At 40.9% G+C, this 21,008-nt stretch overlaps 1 protein-coding gene across 3 annotated transcripts in view; it reads left to right on the forward strand.

Moving 5' to 3' along the window:
- The window catches only part of mid2 (midline 2), a 126,066-nt gene that overhangs the window by 87,488 nt on the left and 17,570 nt on the right, over positions 1–21,008 (forward strand). For 2 of the 3 annotated variants that reach the window (XM_068588465.1, XM_068588464.1), the window contains 6 exons: positions 3–68; positions 1,498–1,593; positions 11,055–11,162; positions 14,949–15,097; positions 16,109–16,236; positions 16,549–16,692. In XM_068588465.1, the coding sequence (XP_068444566.1) occupies positions 3–68; positions 1,498–1,593; positions 11,055–11,162; positions 14,949–15,097; positions 16,109–16,236; positions 16,549–16,692 (691 nt within the window). The remainder of the gene's footprint in view (positions 1–2; positions 69–1,497; positions 1,594–11,054; positions 11,163–14,948; positions 15,098–16,108; positions 16,237–16,548; positions 16,693–21,008) is intronic. The other variant, XM_068588467.1, reaches the window with a different exon arrangement.

Consider the following 21,008-nt stretch of genomic DNA (forward strand, 5'->3'; position numbering starts at 1 on the left):
AGGCTTATCAGGTGAGCCCGGGCAGAGTGTCAGATGCGGTAATGGAGGCTTCAAAGACAAGCGCTGCGGTGAGTTCCCTGGCTGACTTTTTCCAACCCCTCCCCCCTCCCGATCGCTGCATAGAGGCAGACAGGTAGACACCTGGATGGATAAGGAAGGGATGCAGGGAGGGAGATAAGCAGGCAGATAAATAATTAAGTGGGTGCAAAGTCAAACAGACGACAGGCAGACAGAGAAAATCAGGGTGAGCGTCAGGCAGAGGAGATATTGGAGAAACAGGGAGGCTGACAGACAGTCAGCGGCGTGGCCAGGTGCTTTCTCAGCCCACCTCCCTTTCACTTGCATGAGTGGAGCTACTTCAAACGCCCGCCGCTTGTCTGCTGCTTTGTTCTACTGTTCTCTTTGCAGCTGTGGTTGTTGTGTTGTTGTTTTGATGCCCATCGTATTCACCGCCATCGTTGATTTGCTTCCTTTTGATCGGCACTTCTATTTCCGGCTCGCCATTTGCTTGTTTGCATTTTCATCTTTTGTGCTGTATATGTGTTTGGGTGAATTTATTTGTGTGTGTCCTTTGTTTTGCGTTTGACCAACAGCCACAGTTAACGGATAGTAATTGAGTGTTTGATCATTCATAAGTTGTTTTTAGTTTGTCAGGGATCATATGGTGGTTTTTAGTGCAGTAAAGTAGAGTATGACACGGTCAGGCAGTTAAATAATCGTATTACAGCTAATAAAACAGAGAAAATAAAATAAAACAATTGCATTGTGGGATTGACTTTGTTTCCTACAGCCAGCAATGAATTGTATATAATTTGCTTCAAATGTGGATTTCAAGGTATTGACTTGTGTTTTGATAGGATCCTGTTTTGTCTCAAAGCATTTGGACCAAATTACGTCCTATTTGAAATGCCAAACAGCAGTTAAACATCTGTAAAGACTTTTCTTTGCTTGGATATCATTTGTTACAAGGTAACCCTCGGGACATGATCAATGGAGGCAAACGTAGTTCAGTATTTTATTATTTTGCTTTGATGTCCCAGGAAAGATATTTTAGTAGTGACCATTTATTTAAAATATCTACGTAAATAGATTATTTGTAATGATAACCTTTATTTGAATGTAAGAATGTTACTTTTGGTTTTAAATCCTTCTGCTTTTTAGTATAAATGTATGATATTAATTGCCAAATATTGGTTATGTTGTTGATAACAAGGCACTGATATCTCAGACTTTACCAAAAGCATCACATACTATGGCATGCTGTCACCAGATCCATTCAATAGAGAACGATTGTCGTCGTATTTATTATTTGTTTATTGGAAAAACACAATTGCATGGGGAGAAATTACATTAAGTGATCTATCAGGTTTGGGCCAGTGTCTTAAACTGAATGTTCAAACTTCAAATACACAAAAACATGGTGGCATCCATAAGCATCACCACTCTGTGTGTACTAATGATCGTCCTTGACTCTCTGTTCCTCCTTCTTCCCAACAGCAAACCCTGGAGAACAACCTGACCAACCTGGTGAAGAGGAACAGCGAACTGGAGAACCAAATGGCAAAGCTCATCCAGATCTGTCAGCAGGTCGAGGTATGCAACATGTCCATGTGTTAGAGTCCTGAGTGACAGGAGGAAAGAGAGTGTTACCCATAAAGTCCAGTAGAGGGCGGAGCCTGTGTTCCTTAGAACCGTCAATGACGACGTTCACACGCACGCTAATATTACACAATTATTCCAAATATGAAATACTCTGAATTTAATATATATATTGGATATTTTGTAAATCTACACACATTCATATTTGCACCTCAACCCTAATTGATTAAATGAAGGTGTGGTATTTTGAGGGTGTGGCATTTTAGATTACAACCGACTTGGATTGGAAGTCTTTGTTGTCAGAGTTAACATCCATGAAGCCAATGTACTCCCTCATCTATGACATTTTTGTCAGTTTTTATAGTTTCTGACCAATGCAAGATAAAAAAATAGCAGGTTTTGATAATTGAGGCCTTAACCGGAAATTATGAATTGAACAGGAAACCATGAACAGCCCAAAGCCTTTCACTGTTATTGATTCTCTACCGTTAACTGCCTTTGCTATTGGTGACTTTTACGATGCCGCGCTCTCTAGTCTTTGTCTCTGACTCTTTTCGGATTGAAGAAGTGCAGTGGTAGAAATTGGACTTCAATGTATTTATTTCTTGCCTGCTTGTTTTCCCTTTTTCCTCCTACTATAATCGTTGTGGTTTGTGCCAGAAACAAAATGATGCTCCGAGCGCTACTGATCAAATATTGATTAGTCTCCAGATGAAAAGAGAGTCTCAGTTCCTGTCATGGGTTCATTAAAGGTCAGCTGTGCAGCACTGTTTGCAGACAATTTATATTGAAGACTTATTACTTGGAAGCCAAAGACAAGAGAAAACTACTCCAAAGAAAGCCAGCAAATTCAACATTAATGACTTAAAAGAATCTTTTAAAGTCTCCTTTATCTTTAATCTCTTTATATTTACAACCACTGGGATGTTTTTGTGCAGATTGATGTTGTAATCCGTCATTTAATCCAGTGGCTGATGCAATGCACTGCCATGAAAAGAAGACACCAGATACCAGTTACGCTCTTGTACTTTGCCAGTGGTTTGAGTTAGATAATCTGACTTAAACCATGACTCAAGAACAAATATGACTCAAGCAACCATCCACCCTCGAGCTGTTTAAAGGGGCAGTTATGTAATTCAGATAAATTCAAACATTCGATTGACTACTACACTTTGGACACTACTACTTCCAGAAACACTTGTGCAGCATCTCCTGTGACAGATGCCAGCAGCTTAATGTGAAGCTGTTCCTGTGTTGAAGGTTGTCCCAACTGTGTCTCGTAATAAAAACACTGAGGTTCAGTTATCATCTTACTGTGTTGAATATGATTTTTAGAATGAATTACAACACTCATACAGGAAGTGCACGTTCCCACTTTTAAAGCAGATGCGATTGTCCGTCAAATGTTATGTATCTTCACATGTCAGCAATGTTTCACAGCCGCTTTGAGTCAGTGACAACCTTGAAGGAGCGTTTGCACTCTCAAGTACGAGCACGAACCCATACCTGTCTGCAGAATATTGTACCTCGTCGTGTCACCGCTGTGATTTAATGGAAGTACCAAGTCCAGTCAATGCTGAGCCACCAAGTGTTTGCCAACATGTGCACGCACGCACAAACACACACACATACACACATACACAAAACAGCATACTTTCTGTCTTAACGCTGTGTCTGGGCTTAATAAACACCATAATTTCTTTGTGACAGTTGACATTATTAGCCACGGAGGACAAATGCACGTTGGTGCCGCAACCCTTCTGCGTGCGGTTCATTTCTTATTAGCGGGCCTGACTCCATTTTCTCTGAGTCACTTTGAGGTCCGTGAACAACAACTTATGCAGCTTGCTCTCCCAGTCAAAATGAAATGATCGCTGAGTGATTCATTAAGTACAGACAAACAGTTTGTCGACAACGCATGGAGAGAGGAAAAAAAAAGTCTGTCTTTATATTGTCTCTGTCTGCATACTAATGTTGTGCCACAGCCAACAACATCTGCAGAACCTCATCACTTATCATCACACATAAATAAAGAGCAATGGCATGGGGTGAAACATGCTCCATTGACTCTTAAACCAATTATGAAAGGAACCTTTATTTTCCATCCCCGTTGCACCCATTCAGAGCTATTCTCCCGTGTGATGACAATATCGAGAGGCTATTTTTAAATTATTGACAGGAAGAATACGCTGAAGTAACGTTTCCAGGTGAGTTCATATTAATGTGGCTCTTTCGAGTCGAGAGGAGGACAAATGAGAAAAAGTAGAGGAAGAAAGAGGGAAGAGAAAGTGCTTTAAGAAGGCAAGTGTTAGCGTGACAACCAATGATCTCTTTGACTGAAACATTAACAGGCACCGTGCGGAAGAAAATGCGAAGCACTGATACAATATCGCAGAAACGGAATTTAAAAAAAGAGAGTGTGTAAGGGCTTTTAACATGGCCTGGTTTCCTCTCCTTGTTTGCATCATATTGTATTGGTGCCAAAGATATGATCAAACACAGTGTGAGTCAGCTTTCAGTGTGTCAGCGCACATGGCAGCGTTGCAGCCCCGGTCTCCTGGGGATCTCTTCGGGGAGATAGCTTTTCTTCAGGCGAAGGAACGATGATTTGATGATGTGTGGGATGTGTTTCTTTCTTGGGAGGTTTCTCTCCTTATCGCATCCTTTGGTGTGGGATTGTTAATTATGTTGCCGCGCTTAATGATATTCAGAGTAACGTTCTGCATTCTGCGTTCTTAAAAACACATCCTTGAGCTTGTGCAATGATTGATGTTGAGCTAACAATCACTGTCGTTCATTCAATGCCAGATAGGTGGCTGGATATTAATAGACAGCAGAGAGGAGACACTCAGTGAGGCATTATGCCGTGAGCATTTCCCCCAACAACCACTTTGATATTGAATAGATGTTGATACAGAAGCTAAGTATCGAGCCAAAGTTAAAGCTGAGATGATACCCACAATCATGCCCTGCTCGCCGTTTATCACTATTACAAAATATGCTTCAAGCTGTTTTACTATAAAATGTGTTAAAAAGAAGAAAAGAGGAAAAGAAGAAAAAGAAAACATCGTTATTGTGTGAAATGTGTTTGCACAATCAGCTGGCCTTTATTTATGTGCATTTATCACTTCCATTTCCTTATTACTTGTATTTTCAAATATGCGTTATCACCTTGTATGCAAACGCAGCTACATTTTATATTATCTCCCAATTTCAAGCCAACTATTATTTTGTGGAAATGTAAGCTTTTCCTCTCTTATTCTAATTTTACCTCACCATTTGTACTTTGATATAATTTCTGAGCAGATTTTTATTTAATTCCCAGGACTCCTTTTCTTCCGCTTGCTCACTTACATAACACCTCCTGAAAGGCTTGTGCACTTGAGAACTTTGTCACTGTTGTGAAGTTCTTGATTTTGTCTTCCCGCTCCTCCAAATGTGTTTTGCAGCTTGACAACAGATCATCTTTCATCTTTCTCTGCCCCACTTTATCCTACTTTTATTCTCTGTGTTTGTGGGTCGACTCACTCTCCTGAAACTCGGCTTGTGTTGTGACGAGGCGTGCTTTTTGGCGTCTTTTTAATGAGGGCTTCCCCTAACCTGCGTATGCAGCCTCACTCGAATACTGTTTCTTAAGGTTTAACATCCAAAGACAAGTAATGTCGCGTTGGTATTGTTCGTGGAAGCGGTCGAAGCAGTAGCCATATTTTACAACCCCTAGAATTGTGTTGCCAGCTGGGAGGAAATTAATTAGCTCACTAATAAAGCTGTAAGTGTGTGCGTATTAGGATTGATGGGGAAAAAAGGAAAGAATCACATCAAACAGAAGCCCACTGGGTTTAATTCTCAGACATGTATGTCTGCTGATTAAACATTGAGCTGTAAGTCGTTAGCCAGGACTGTCTAGGTTTGTGTACACCGACGCTGATCCCACTGTGTGCGGAATATAAATGAGCCGTATGGAGATGGCTGTAATGCTGCCTAATCCTTTGTATCAGGTCTCATCTCTCCTCTCTTTACCTTTCTACCGGAGCATCAGTGAGATCGAAGAGTCCACTGGTTTTGTTTGTCTTTGCTATATTTTCAAAGCCATTTGCAGTTCCACTTTCAGACGAGGACGTCAATGCAGTGGGACGGCAGATACTAAAATATAATTCTCGTCAGTTATTATTGTTTGTGCCGTTAGCAGATGGCCACACCATGTTTTCGTTCGTGAAATGATATATTTCTCAGATTTTGTGTTAAATATTTATGTTAATGTTCCTCCTTCCATCTGTTGAATCCGTTCATTTGAGTGAAAGAGCAGCTATACTTCAAGCTATAGGCCTAATGTCATCATGCCAACATGCTCAAGGTCAGCAGGTAGGAACTCTGATGTTTACCATGTACCCATCTTAGTTCAGCATTTTGGCACAATAACATGCTACACTGAGCACTAAACATGAAATAAGACTCAGGCGGGTGGGAATGTGTAAGTTTTGCAGGTATTGGAGAGATTATAATTTGGACCGCTAGATGAAAGTCAGAGTATCATCAGAGTCTTTAGTCGGGCCACGATGAATGTCTTTGAAAAATGCTTGTGCCAGGATAAGTGAAAACTGTGTCTTGACTGTGGCGCGAAAGGAAAGTCAGGGGATCATGGAAATTAGTATCTTCTGGGCCCCATGATAGTGTGTACCAACTTCATGGCAATCCATCTAACAATTTTTGAGATATTTCATCTGGATCAAAGGGGTGCAGATTTGCCAAAATTGCCATTAGCTAGAGTGCTAAAAAAATCTCCAGAATCAATTTACCCCTTCAACAGGACTGTCTAGCTTTATCTCCAAACCCATATATTATCATGACGATTAATCAGTGATTAATATTATATAAGTAAATGTGGTTAGCATATAAAAGTTTAGGCAAACACTTTGTCGGCTTTAAAAGTCCTACTTCAAATTCACTACCAAGAGTTCCCATTCATCACTTCTTTCTGACATAACCTCCATAATATATGTCTGGCACTTTATTTTACACCATTCATAAAACCACTCTTTCCTGTTTTAAAGCCAGGTGCCACAAAGGTGTCATAAATCTCTGGGAACTCTCCCCGAATCTGTGGACAGCATCAGAGATAAAGCTGTCAGACTGAATCCTTGCATTTTCCTGAGACAATTATGTCTGAGAGACAGAGGCAAAGGGGGTCTTCTAAGTAAAGCAGACAGAAGGGAGACCAGATGTATAATAGGAAGAAGTAAAGTGGGATAGGAGGCAGGAAAGGCTGATTGGAGAGGAATGGGCACAGAATTGATTCAAGATGTGAAGGTTTTGGTGTCAGCAAGAGGTTAACAGCTGTTCCAAACCCGAACCAGTGCTCATTTAGTTTGAATGGGAGCCGCTTTGGCCAGACTGGGTCACTTTGGGAGCCGTCCATTGTTCAATTGTCTGTGCAATTCGTACCCCGGATGTCCGCATTTTGAAGTTAGTGGGTGTTGATGTAAGGCAAGAGAATATCTTACATACCGCAATATGGCAAATGCCTGCTTAATCACATTTGAATATAATAATGTCTTTTAATGTGTTATATTGTGTTTTCACTGTAGTTTTGTATTACAGTTTGCTTGGAATCATTAATTTACCTTATAACAGTATTTGGTAAAACACAATACAACAAAAACATCATTTGTAAGCAAATGTTCTCATTTATTCTTATTTATTTCTCATTTATTTTACAGCTTGACAGTACACTAAAACGTGTTTCTGAGCTATAGGCAATGCAGTAACTGAATTGTGATTTATATTTCACCACGCCGCTTTGTTTGACAGTTTGACTGGAGTTCACAAGCAGTGGCTGGTACTGCTGAAGTGTTTTTCACAGATTATCTTCTCATGACTTACTGTCCCCCGCAAAAAACAAATCTTTTTTTTACTTTTACTGGTCTGATTTAAAAGCAAAATGTTGAAAGTCCACAAAACCGGCCTCTCTATTAAGACTTCAGTCCAACGCCGCGTGATCGACAACATCCGAATGACTCGGCCTGGCCCGCTTCACGTCACGTCATTACTTGCTGAAACGGCACAGAGTGGGTGTTTTATTGTGACTGTCAGCCATTCTAAGCCAGAAAACAAATGTATCAGCGTGGCTCATTTTATTTCATTTCAGATTGTAAGTAATGCAGTACTTGGAATACAAATTTGTGCGATAGATTTAATCTTGACGTAATGTTGGAGCTGAACTCAAGTTAATGATGTATGGGAGCATTTGGGCTGAATGTGACCAGCGAGCGGTGGAGGGTGTGGTGAAGGTTTGTAATGGACAATTCATTTAATGATGCTGATGTCAGATTGCACTCTGTGAGCGACATTGCGTCATATTTGTCTAGATGGGCTTATTTAATACTATTCAGTTGCTAATTATGTCTGCATCTCCTGACAGAGTGTAATTATGTTTGCTGATGTTAATATATATATTTTTTTATTTTTTTGTTGTCAGCCTAATGAGATAATAAATGGATGGCAAAGAATGGGATGCACTCAAATGTCCGCTGCATTTACGTCAATGATGCTCGCTGCTCAAACATAGTCAGAATTGAAGGACAATTTTTCCATGATGACACGTTTTTTATATTAAGATGTCAGCATTATCATCTGCCCATATAATTGTTAATTTGTTCCTGCTGTTTACATTCCTCCTGATGACACTTTAAAAAACGCACTACACAAATGCACTACTGGTTTGGTTTTGTTGTGTTTGCCATGTTTTTCTTGTGTAGCAAATGGACTGCAACTGCATTTCATTGCACAACAGTGTTGCATAATGTAGTTTATGAATCTTTAAATCCTTGAGTGGGACTAGTTATGCATAAGCGGGATGAATATAACTGCCAAAACAAATATGAGTATATAAATATGTGTTGTGCGTTACATTATTGCAGAATAATCCAAATATGACATGTCAATCCCAATCAATTTAAGAAATATTACAATCATAAATATCATCAACCAATAAGATACCTTTATTAAACTTACTGTTAAAATAATCAAGCACAGAGGTTTTAGCTTTTCTTTCTTCCGTCTCTGCATCTATTCACTGATTTTTACATCTGTCCTGATTGCAGGAACAGCTAGAAACGTCTTTGACACTGAAAGAGTTCTCAACCTTGCTGGAGTTGTTCTCCAAAGATTTCAATAATATATAGTTGAGTAGAGTTGAACGTGGATTTGGCATTGTGATTCGGGAACACCTGCACAGGAGCCGGATGAATAGGGAGATGCACAGTTTGTGACAGTGTTTGTGTAGCAGGCAGTGGAAGACAATGTCAGGAGCTGGCGGAGGAGGAGGAAGTTTTAAATGAGGTGAAAGAGGAGGAGGACGGAGAAGAAGATTGTTTCCGTAACTCTAAGCTGCAAAGTAGCTCAGTTGTAATTCACACTGATCCTGGACGGCTGCATTTATCCTGCTTAAATACTAACCTGCAGTCAGAAGATTGCCCTTTGCCGAATTAATTTTGTGTGTGTTTGTGTGTGTGTGTGTGTGTGTGTGTGTGTGTGTGTGTGTGTGTGTGTGTGTGTGTGTGTGTGTGTGTGTGTGTGTGTGTGTGTGTGTGTGTGTAATAAAGAGGCTTAAGTTGTAATGAGCTTTGTGGAGTGATGAGTCAAACTTTGTTGTTGGGTTAGTAGTTTGATCGTCTGCAGTGTGACGACAGTCACAACCCTGTCCAATTTAAGAATGACAAACTATTCAAAAGGAGATGAATCGTTCTCTGGACGTAGCATTTCAGGTTTTACTCCATATGAGAATGAACTAAATTAAACTACCAACTTATTTGTATCCATAAAAAGTATAGAAACAAAACCTACAGATGATAAAACTAGTTAGCAAAACTCATCTGACACAATCAATGAGAAACTATAAATACAGAAGAGTAGCAATAACACACAATTCAACTCGTTTATTCATTTATAGTTTTCAGAAAACTTTTTTAATATCATTGTGGCCTGTTTACTCTTTTTTCATTCTCATAACTAGTTATTAAGAAGTGACTCCAAACCTGAAATGAAGAGACTTTCTTCTGCTTTAGTTTTCCAGTTTTTCAGCATACCCACCTGTGTCTCTTCCGTCACACACTCTACCGTGATCTTTGATATAATGTAACTGAAAAATGGTCAAACCCAGTCTGAGCAGGGAAAGGGTGCCTCCTCACAATGCATTCGCGGATGTACTGTATAATGTTTGCCAGCTCAGCAGTTCTCTTTACTACAGTCAGTACACTGCAGAAAACATTTACCAGTGCTTCTGTATTGTTTTATGTTGCTTGCCCTTAAGGCCATTGTTAATAGTCAGCCTCCATTTGATTTGTTAGTGGAACTCCTCCTCCTCCTTTCTGGGTACGTCTGGAGCTGCCAGTTTGAGTGAAAACGGCCCAGAGTCATCGTGCTGGGTTGTAGAGTGTGTCCAGGAGTAAGTCTGCATAATCTCTGATTTGGCTCCCGCAGACAAATGAATGACTCCAGTCACACTGTTGTGTACAGGTATGTGTAGATCATGATGAAAGTGCAGCTCTTGGAGCAAACAAAGCAGTGACAAGGTTTATGTCTGTGTGACGGGCAGAGATAGGTTTTTAATTCATTCAGAGGAGAAATCTGGAGCAGCGACCACAGCAAACATGGTGGTCAATCAGTCCCTGACTTGAGATCGCTCCACTAACGCTCAGCAGTTGAGCTGCTGCAGTACAGAGGCCCCCCCCCCTCCTCCCATGTAGTTATAATCAAAAAAATAATATTTTACAACTGGCAAAACTGTTGGTAGCAGTTCAGCAGACACCCTAAGTGTATAACACGCACCCACACAATGTTGAAGTTACTGGCTTTTCATTAAGCGTTAGCCTGAGATGGTGAACTGATGTTGAGTTGCCGTGGCAACTTTGGTCCTAAAATAATCACAGAATCTCTTAAGGCGCCGCGGTGTAAGCAAAATCTGTCAGTGAATTAATGAGTGCCTGCACAGACCCTTTGCGGGAGCTTTTTTAATGAAGAGTCGAATATTCCAACAATTCTTAACATACTATTTCTTGTTCATAATGAGTGACGTAAACATGTTTTCGAAAAAGAAATGTGTTCAATGAGATTGGTATTATTTTATAGAAGAACACAAAGTTATTTAAATCCAACAGCAAGAAACAGAACATTTCAGAGGATGACAAATCGTTTTATGAAACGTTTTACCGCCTTCAATTCCAAGGATCCTTGTCATGGAAAATGATTTATTGTTTTTTTACAGTGACATTTAAAGATTTGGACATCACTTATCTCCAGTTAGTTTGAATCCAGGAGCACACTTTGTGTGTGGAACGCACGATGAAATGGAAAAACAAACGATGTTCTCTACATGTCAGTGATCATATGGATCGTCATGGCTCCAGACGCAGAGGAAGACGCGTCATGATGACACGTGTACCTGCCTCTGTCTCCAGGTGAACACGGCCATGCATGAAACCAAGCTGGTGGAGGAGTGTGATGAGCTGGTGGAGATCATCCGCCAGAGAAAACAGGTCATCGCTGTGAAGATCAAAGAATCCAAGGTAAAATATTCCCAGCATGTCTGTATACTTTTTTCTGTTTTTGCCTCGGCTCATAATAATTCATAATAATAACTAAAATAATTCAAGTTGTCTGGAATTATGATGATGTTTTTTAAAGCTAAAGTTAAAGCTACATCAACTTATTTTGGCCATTAAGGGGCATCAAGACTGAATGAATGTAATAAATGGTGTTGTAGTTTTAGATTCAGAAGAGTAGGATGTCGGGTTTATTAAGTTCACATTGTTTCCTTCAGAGTACGTCAGTTCACAGTTCAGTCAAACTGCCATTTCAAGTTACATATTCAAGAAGCTCAGCTCTGGGTCAGTCCGCTGTAAAGAAACATTGGTTTTGTAACTTAAAGAGTCTCACAGAGCTGTTTTAAAAAAAGGCTGCCTCTGTAATTGCCTGCTTGTTTACTCAAACACACATCATACTTAAGGAGAGATGGAAAAGATAAGCAAAGAAGAAGAGAGCAGCAAAAACACAGACAGCCACCTGAATGTGTGTGGAAAGAATCTGAGATGAGATGGCAGCGAAGACTGCTGGACTGTGTGTGTGTGTGTGTGTGTGTGTGTGTGTGTGTGTGTGTGTGTCTGTGTGTGTGTGTGCGCGCGCGTGTGTGTGTGTGTGTGTGTGTGAGCACGTGCCCATGTGTTTATGAATGGTTTGTTGCCCTTTGAGCCCCGGGGGTTTCAGGACAGAGGCAAACTCTAAATCTCACCCTCCCACAGGTGAGGTTTTAAGTGCTTCTGGAAGATCCTCTGAGACAGCAAAAGAGCTTTGTCGAAAGATGAAAGATTTCCAAAGACTGAACACAAGGAATGAAGGTGTGCGTGTGTATGTGTGTGTGTGTGTGTGTTGGGCAGAAAATGTGTCAGTGTGTCCGCAGCGACTGCCGACAAGGAGCGAGGCTTGTTCTCCTGAGAGTCTTAGTCTGTAAAAGTCTGTCTCGTAAGGCGAGTGATATGTAGGAGACAGAGGAAAGAGGGAACTGTACATAAAAAAATGAGGGGAGCGCTTGATTGATGTCAGCCGACAATGTGTTAATATTTGAGGCTGTTTAAGGGTCAAGAAAGAAATGAAAGACACCTTGAGTAATTCAAACCACAGGTGTGTTGGAAGGGATGTCTGCAGGGGAGGAGAGGAGACCACTCAGGTCAACCAAACATAGATTGTTTTTTTGCATTTCCCCAGACAAAAAACATTGTTTGTTTTCTATGCTAGTGTTCAGAGGTGACTCTGCAACAGAATAACAGGATTATGCGGGCGTGATGGTGGTGAGCAGAGCTGTGCAAGGTGCTCCCATTCTCTCTTTGAGGAGACTCGGCATGCCTAATCTCTCCATGCCCAAACAAAACACACACTATTCCCACGTCCTGGTGTGTGCACGAGTGTTTATCATGTGACTGCTTGTCCTCCACCCTTCTCTGCTTTTCATCCGTAAATCTATTTTAACTCCTCTAAGAGTCATGAGGATTTACAACTCAAATCTGTTTGGAGTTTTCTAAAAACTGATGTTATTAGAACAACAAGAGCAGCCATTTGTTTGACTACATAAAACAGTAATGACCCTTTTGAGGCTGCGCCAATTACTTCTGCAGTGTCTCAAAAGATATAGCAGCGGGAGCGTGACGATGTTATGACACCGCGATCCTCTGACGGTGGAGGTTGTCATCCAGGGTTACAAAGGGTACAAATCGTGTGTAGCTTCCTGCTTCCATTCAAAGTGCGTGTCTATTAACCATAAGCAGGATCTTGCCTGAAAACTACTTTGAGGAATAGTTTGACATTTCTTCTTGAGGGTTTGATGAGAAGATTGATAGACGTCTCTACGGTATACGCCTACACAGAGAATATATACTGGAGCCAGGTTAGCTAGAAGACTTTGTTTACTTATCCAAGCTCAGAGCAGAATTATTATTAGTTCAAATTATGTATTAAGCGATAATAATAATAACATTCTAAATATAATTTGTGTGCTTGCAAAATATATTTTTCCGTGCTCGAAATGTTCCACTTTTGCATTATTTAATCTGTGATTAAAGACTTTAGATGAGAGTGAATAACTCTCATCTAAAGGAGATGAGATGCTCACACACACACACACACACACACACACACACACACACACACACACACACACAGATCCTGCCATATTGTCCTTTACTCTGTGAGAGAGAGAGAGAGAGAGAGAGAGAGAGAGAGAGAGAGAGAGAGAGAGAGTAATCATCTCTAAATTGTTTGCGACACATGTTGATGGATTATAACCCCTCCATTGCACTCTACTCTGTGCGGTCAACAACCCGCTCTAACGTTGTTTTTAATAGATAGTATATAAAGTGCATGTTTCTTTTCTTTCTTTTCTTTTTCGCCATGACAGGTCAGGGTGGACTTGGTGGAAGAGCAGCGAAGACATCAATTTAAAAAATCCATTAAGTTGCCAGTTTAGAGAGGCTGGTGAACTGCACCCGTTTTCACCGCAGTAGAGAGAAAGTGCACATTAGATACACTTTTGATTCTTTGAGAGCTTTTGATGACAGGCTCTTAACCGATTGCCATACAGTGTGTGTGTTTTTTATATTTGGTATTTGCATAATTCAAGCCCTGCAGGCAAAATATGAACGACTAATTCTTTAAGGGCACTGATCATTTCATGTTTCTGCTCTTTTTCGTTTGACTTTAGTGTTCAGAGATTCAAGTTGTTAGTTGTTACTGAAAGTATACTTTTCAGTCAATGAAGCAACATTACCTTAGCATTTGCCATTTACCAGTTCAACAAGGTTGTATCTAATCCTCATTGCTGAGAGGCTGGTATTGAATTCTCAGTCTCCAGGCGCACAAGCAGCCTGTGTACTTTCCTGTGGAGAGTTTTATCAAACTAAGTTAATTTGAGGAATCAGGATATGAGCCGTAATGACAATAAACGGATTACTCTAATTCAAATGAGCATACATAGGCTTCCTAATGCTCATTAATCATAAAACAGAGCATTACAAAACCCTGTGTGTTAGTTTGTGGATAAAGAGTCTGAATCCTGACCGAGTCTCTCTTGATTTGGTGGATTTACAGTAATTCCTAATCAATGTTTTAAATCTTTTTCTCAGCATATTGCTCTGATTATATATATTATATGAGATAACAAAGTATCATGCTATTTACCTCTACCCTTTTATTACGCAACATGTTCATCAGGTCAATGTAAGAATAAAAAGCCAATGGCCTTGTTTAAACTATGACTGAGCCAGCAGGGCTTTGTCCCCTCTGCTGCATTCCTGGTGTTTGTCATTGTGTTTTCCTGTTTCACGATGTCCATGAGCATTCTCCTCAAGGGAATCTTGAGGTGTTTTATAGCGTGTATGACTGCCGCCAAAAGATGATAGAAATGGCAAAATTCTGAGACTTTTTTGAAGCATGTTACATTTTCTTTTCGATTTTTTTTCTCCTCTCATCAGTTCATCACACAAGCTGTTGTAGTGGCCTGCGACAGTCTTTATACATGTTAAATGAACTGCACATAACTCAAAGAGTATTCTGACAAGATAGTGTCCAACACATTCAATATCCTGCAATAAGGAGACTTGTTGGTTTCACCTCGTAGGTGTCATCTCAGGGGCTGCTTCCAGCAATTTGGCATAAAAGCTGCATCATACTTTCTGAAAATATAAGAACATATTTATGGATTGGTGTCACAATGATGAATGCCTCATATAGAGACCAACAGTCCACGATTGTAATAGGTGTGTCATGACATAGCAACATGGTGTGTATTTGTCTGTTTGTACCAGGTGATGAAACTGCGCAAGTTGGCTCAGCAGATTGCAAACTGTCGGCAGTGTCTGGAGCGCTCCAGTGCCCTCATCACACAAGCCGAACAGAGCCTGAAGGAGAACGACCACGCCCGCTTCCTCCAGACTGCCCGAAATGTAGCAGAAAGGTGGGTTACATAGAGGGTAGACACACATCTGCACACACCGTGAGCGAGCAAAAGTGACAGAGTGGATGGTGAACTTCCATTGCGTCGGTGGTTGTTTGTAATATTATAATTTTCCAGTTTTTACACTATTACTGGTGAGAGCCATCAACAGGCGACTCAGAAAGACACTACACATGAGACGAACAGGAATAAATGCAGTGGTAAGACACAGAAATCCCAAAGTCCTACAATGAGTTTGCCTTTTTGTTTCCATGAAATCCAATCTTGGAAAGTAGCGCAGCTGGTGAATTCAGCATTATATCAACCTCTTTAGCTCCTGCGATCAATGGCAGGCCTCTGGTGAGAATCATCTATCACTTAAGTGGCCAGCTATGCAGTTTCTCTTTCCACCTGCATACTTCTGTAATACCTTCATCCTTTCCCGTATCCACCGGCTGGAAGCTTTCTCACTTATTCTCTCACGCAGACAAAGCTCTGTGCAAAATCTGTAACTAGCATAGCATCTTTTTATTTGGCCCGTATTTTTTTCCAGCGCCTGGCTGGGCGCATTATTGACCGGCTGGTTTCTCGTCTCTGAGGAACAAAAGTCTTAAAGACGCTGCCGCAGACGGATCACTGCCGCTCCGAGCAGAAGTGGGCACAAGTTTCCACACAGCTGCACAGACCATGGAGTCAGTGTGTCCCTGTGTGTCTGGTTTGGGTTGTGATGGATCTCTCCGTGGGTGATAGTTTACGACGGGGCTGGTTGCAGACCCTTCTGTTTGATGCTGTACACATTTCTACATTTTTGATATTTTATATGTATTGTTTTTATTTATGTCCCTCCATCCTTTTTTTCCCTCCGTTTCGCACAAACCACGACTGTCTGCCACCTCTCCCCTCTTGTCACTTCGCCTCCTTCACCTCTCTCTCCTCACAATTTCTCCCCTCTGTATCACCTTTCATCTTTCGCTTCTCGTCCTCCTGTGCTCCCTCACCTCGTCCCCTTGACATTTCCTTTCCTCGCCACAGGGTTGCCATGGCGACGGCCTCCTCCCAGGTACTCATTCCTGACGTCAACCTGAATGACGCGTTTGACAACTTTGCCCTTGACTTTTCTCGAGAGAAGAAGATTCTGGAGGGACTAGATTACCTCACGGGTAAGATCTGTGACGGACACAAACAGTATTAAACTTTAAGTACATGTATGCATGCAAGCTAAAACTGCATATTTTACCTCAACAGATTCATAACTATTTAATCACTTATGACTTATTATATTACTATATGTGACATTGACGTTTCTGCTCTGGTGCACTTAAACTTCATACTAATCTTAAAGTGACTCATCTCTCTTAAAATTACTTCTGTATGAGTCCAATCAGATTATAACCGTTATTATTGTGCAAATATATATAGATATAGATATATTGCTTTACTATGAATCATGCTGTCATTTCCTCATTGTGTAGCTCCCACCCCGCCATCCATAAGAGACGAGCTGTGCACCGCCTCCCATGACACCATCACTGTTCACTGGACGTCCGAGGACGAGTTCAGCGTCACCTCCTACGAGCTGCAGTACACCATCTACACTGGACAGACAAATTTCATCAGTGAGTCTGGTGCTCTTACACACAGCAGTCTGCTATGAAAGAACACAACGATTGGTACAGTCGATCACATGGACTCAATATCTGAGCTAAGAATTTATTAGACTATTTTAATTGAGGGTTGGCTCAGAGGCATCAAATGTTGACCTGTGTTCAAATACCGTAACAGTTTAATTTGACGGAGAATTAGAAAACTGTCAGAAATCTTTGATGTTGTTTTTGAACAAAGTAATTTATTTAAATGTCAAACTGGCTATTTAGAGCTTTCAAATAATGACTCCCATCTCGTTGCCTTTTGAATGCCTCGAACATGACGGCTTCTACTATATCATGAGAGAGAATACCTTCATGGTAACTTCAAAGGTTTGAGATCAATGGATCTCTCAGGCATAAAGAGCATTTTAATCATCAAGAGTGTTTTATCAAACAAAGATTTGAAGAGCTTTCAAAGTGATATTGTGTAACTTTTGAAGGAGGAAACAACACAATCTTCCACTTATAAATGAAACACAATCTTACTCAGGGGTTTTAGTGCTCCAGCTTCACTTGTTTTTGGAGGCCAGAAGCTTATGATGACTAATATTAGCTCATTTTTGTAGGATCCAAAGTGATGTTACTGAGTTAGTTTTCGGACTTTTCCCTATTTGTGATGCAGTTGTGCTACATTTTAGCATTCATCAATGTACTGCAATTGTTGCCGCTGATCAGCAAGTCCATTGAAAGTTCTTCTGACACAAATGCAATCTAAAAGATGTGTGTGCACTGACCTTTCTGCCATTAAAAAGAGTGGAGCTGGAGCACCAAATTACATTGCTCAATCTGATTTTCATACGTTTCATATTTTATATATAAACTGTTTTGCATAACCCAGATTTTCTGTCCAACTTCAGTCTTTTTTCTCTGTCACGCTTGTATTCATAGAGAAATATAACTGAGTTATCAAGACTATAAAAAATAAGACATATCGTACATCATGAGGGGATGCTTTGAAAAGATTTGTTAGTTAGTGTCTGTTTTTTGTTGTGTAAAAAGTCTCCAGAAGAATGTAAGAATGTAAAATCCCTGCTTTGACCTCATCCACTGCTCCCTATACCAAAGCTTATCTTTGTTTCAGGCTTGTAAACATATCAGAATTACCAAGTTTTCTGAATCTGCTAGTTGAATTCCACATATTGACCCACCATCTTGGCCCCATCAGCTAATCAGTATTACAGCTGATTGTCTATCACATGTACAGAAATAAAAAGGAAAGAAAGGTGACGAACAGGTGAGAATCTGAGTGGATAATGGTTAAAATGACCACTTACAGATATGAGAAGAGCATGATTGATGTACATAACCGTGCCTGAGCCTCTCCACTTTGATCCTTTCCTCGTCTCTTCGCCTCTCCTCCTTTCTGTGGAGCCCGACATTTCTCCATCTAGCTATGCAACTCAAGTGCCCCAGCCATTTAAAACATCAGGATACATTTCAGCTGTGATAGACCGAGTGACTCAGATATTCAGCAGTGAGCTGCCACAAAGTCCTCAGAGACTCACAGGAGAAACTGAGAAAGAGAGAAATCCATTAAGCCTGGCACACCACTTGAGTTTTTAACCATAGCATCTTTCTCAAACTTTGCATGGCTAAATGCTCCCGCCTGAGCGCCGTCCTCTCTCTCTTTTTCTTCGTCTCCTGGCCTCAACCTCAGCTTTGGCTCTCCCATGAGGAGGGAGGTCTCGTGAACCTTGCCTCTGTAGGATCATCCAAGCACAGTGGCAGAAAATAGAATCAGCAAGTAAAGCCAAATACCATGGAGAGAAGTAAGCTGCGTCAAAAAGCCAAATATGACTGCGAGTAAAGAAGCACTGTAATAGTGCAGCTGCCACCTCTAGCCCTCTGCAAGTTGCAGTGTGTAGTGTTGTTGACCCATCTGTTTATCTGCCAGCCAACATCCCCAACTATCCACTTATTCCCTACATCCACCTCTTTGAAATTATTTCTTTTTCTATTTCATTGTAATGTAATTATATTACTGAAAACTTAAGGCAAAAATAACTTCTCCATATATTCTCCAGGCGAAAGGTCTTCCCACTTTACATCTACAGAACCATTGTTGGTTCTACGACCACTTTATTTTATATTATTGCCTGTCCTCATAAACTAAATAAAGTTTAACTGCCAAATAGCCTCACTAGCTCCATACACGTCAGTTTTTCTGCATTGCTGAGCTGACTCTGAACCAATAGACATCAATAGCTCTGTTCCCTCCTCTGAATGACCTCACCCTCTCTTTACCGGTTTCTATTGCCAATTCTTAAGTTGTTTTTTTTGGAGACCTGTGTGTTAACCACACTAGCAATACCTCTGCCTGCTGGTTTCATCTGTCTTTCATGTGTATTCATTTGCAATGGCTTGTGGTGAAGTGTTAATATGATTATCTCAGGTGGGAGCAGCAGCGCAGTGGCCGTTAGGAAAGCCTCGGGCATCTTTCAGAGTAACAGCCCCGGATCCATTTGTGGTACAAATGTGGCACAGCCTTTGTGGCACAGTTTGATGACATGTTGACAAGGGTTCAGTCTCTGCAGGAAACTATTGAAATCATATGCTTTTTAAAGTTATGTGGAGGCACCAAGAGATAGATACTGGCAATTCATAATATTACTTTTGTTCATGCACAGCTGCTTACACACACACACACACACACACACACACACACACACACACACACACACACAACAAACATGTAAACACAGATACACACGTACAGTAACCGTATACTCTATATTGCTTCATCAATGACAAACCCTTGTGCAGGCAGAGGATACCTTGTGTTCATGTTCCCTTCTTGTCCACATACACAAACAGAACACACACACACACACACACACAAAATACTGTACACTCTCACACTCCATATCAGGATGCAAGACACAAGCTGATCCTTTTCCCAGTTTCCTTCATGTTTTTTACAATGACACTTCAGTTCCTGCTCCACCACACTTAGAAGTCACAACTCTCCCCGTAGCAGCAACACTCGGTTGGTGTCAGAAATCCCCTTTTCAGAGGTAGAAGTAGCAGTAGCAGTATTGCTGTGTTCTGACCTAATTTGATTTTGCAAAAAGGGAGAGGTGCTACGGAGATCAAAAGCTTTAAAAATGGAAAGCAGCGTGAAGTCCTTCTCCCTCGTCTTTCCCCTGTATCTCTTTTTGAAAGCCCACGTAACATCGTAGCATGCCTAATTTCTACAGGAAGTGGCTAAAATGACAGGTGGGAGGCACAGTTTTCACAAAAAAGTACAGCTGTCGCAGCATTCTTGTTTTTTGTGAGGATTTCACAGTGGATACATACGTGTAAGAGCGGCCTGAAACGCAATGCAAATGAGCCTATTGGCCACGTCTGGATACAAAACGAATTGTGTCAATGCAAGGTGTGAAGAAGCTGCTCTAAACGCCTTCTGTTTTTCTTTCTCTCATCTTGGAGGAAGATGAAAGCCCTGTACGTTGTTTTCTTTGTCTGAGAAAAGCTCGTGGAAGTCAGCAGATACGGATAAGACACAGCCTTCACTTTAACTTTAACAGTCCCCTCCCCTCATTCATTCTTAACGCCGCCTCACTTTTAAAGGCCTTATTTGCGTCCTGTGAAGTATTTATATTTACAAGCAGACTCTCGGATATTACTTATGCATGCTGTTGCCATCTTGTTCAATAATTCACAATGCATCCTCACCAGAAGGGACACGGCAGGCATGGCCCTGAGAGCTCTCTCCCTCTCAGGACTTTTATTTCCCTTCAAATGTGCAGGGAGTTGGAGAAAGATGAGACAATGAAAGGGATTGTTATTCTACCTTCAACTCTGCACAAATGAACCTCCGCTGTAGTGCTATACACAAGATACGTTGTGTATTTTGGCGAAGGTTTATTTGAGTGTGTTCAGAATTTTGTAGGCGGGTGGATGAAATGTTGAGGCTGGCGTTCACTATTTGCTCAAAGAAAGTCATTTCTGTCCTTTTCTGCACTATTTCTCATAGTTAGTGAAGCTCACAGTTTAAGTAATAATTCATTCATTTTTATCTCTGTTGTTCCAGCAACACGTTTAATGAGGTGAAGAGGCCATGTACTATTCACCTGTCCTCTGTGACAAGGCCATTACAGCCTGTGCAAACACTGACAGCGGCTAATTTCACGCCATGCTTGTTTTTTCACACATCGACTAGAAGCACAGGTGCAGCACTGTCACAACTGAAAAATGTTCCACGTTTTGCAATATCTGATTCAAATAAACAGCCACCTTCTCACCTTGTGTTGAAAGCTGTGTGCTTTGGCCTCAAGATAGGACAA

This window comes from Clinocottus analis, unplaced genomic scaffold, assembly GCF_023055335.1.
Source record: "Clinocottus analis isolate CAN_PGR_092001 unplaced genomic scaffold, fCliAna1.0.p SCAF_10, whole genome shotgun sequence".
In the NCBI taxonomy this organism is placed as follows: domain Eukaryota; kingdom Metazoa; phylum Chordata; class Actinopteri; order Perciformes; family Cottidae; genus Clinocottus; species Clinocottus analis.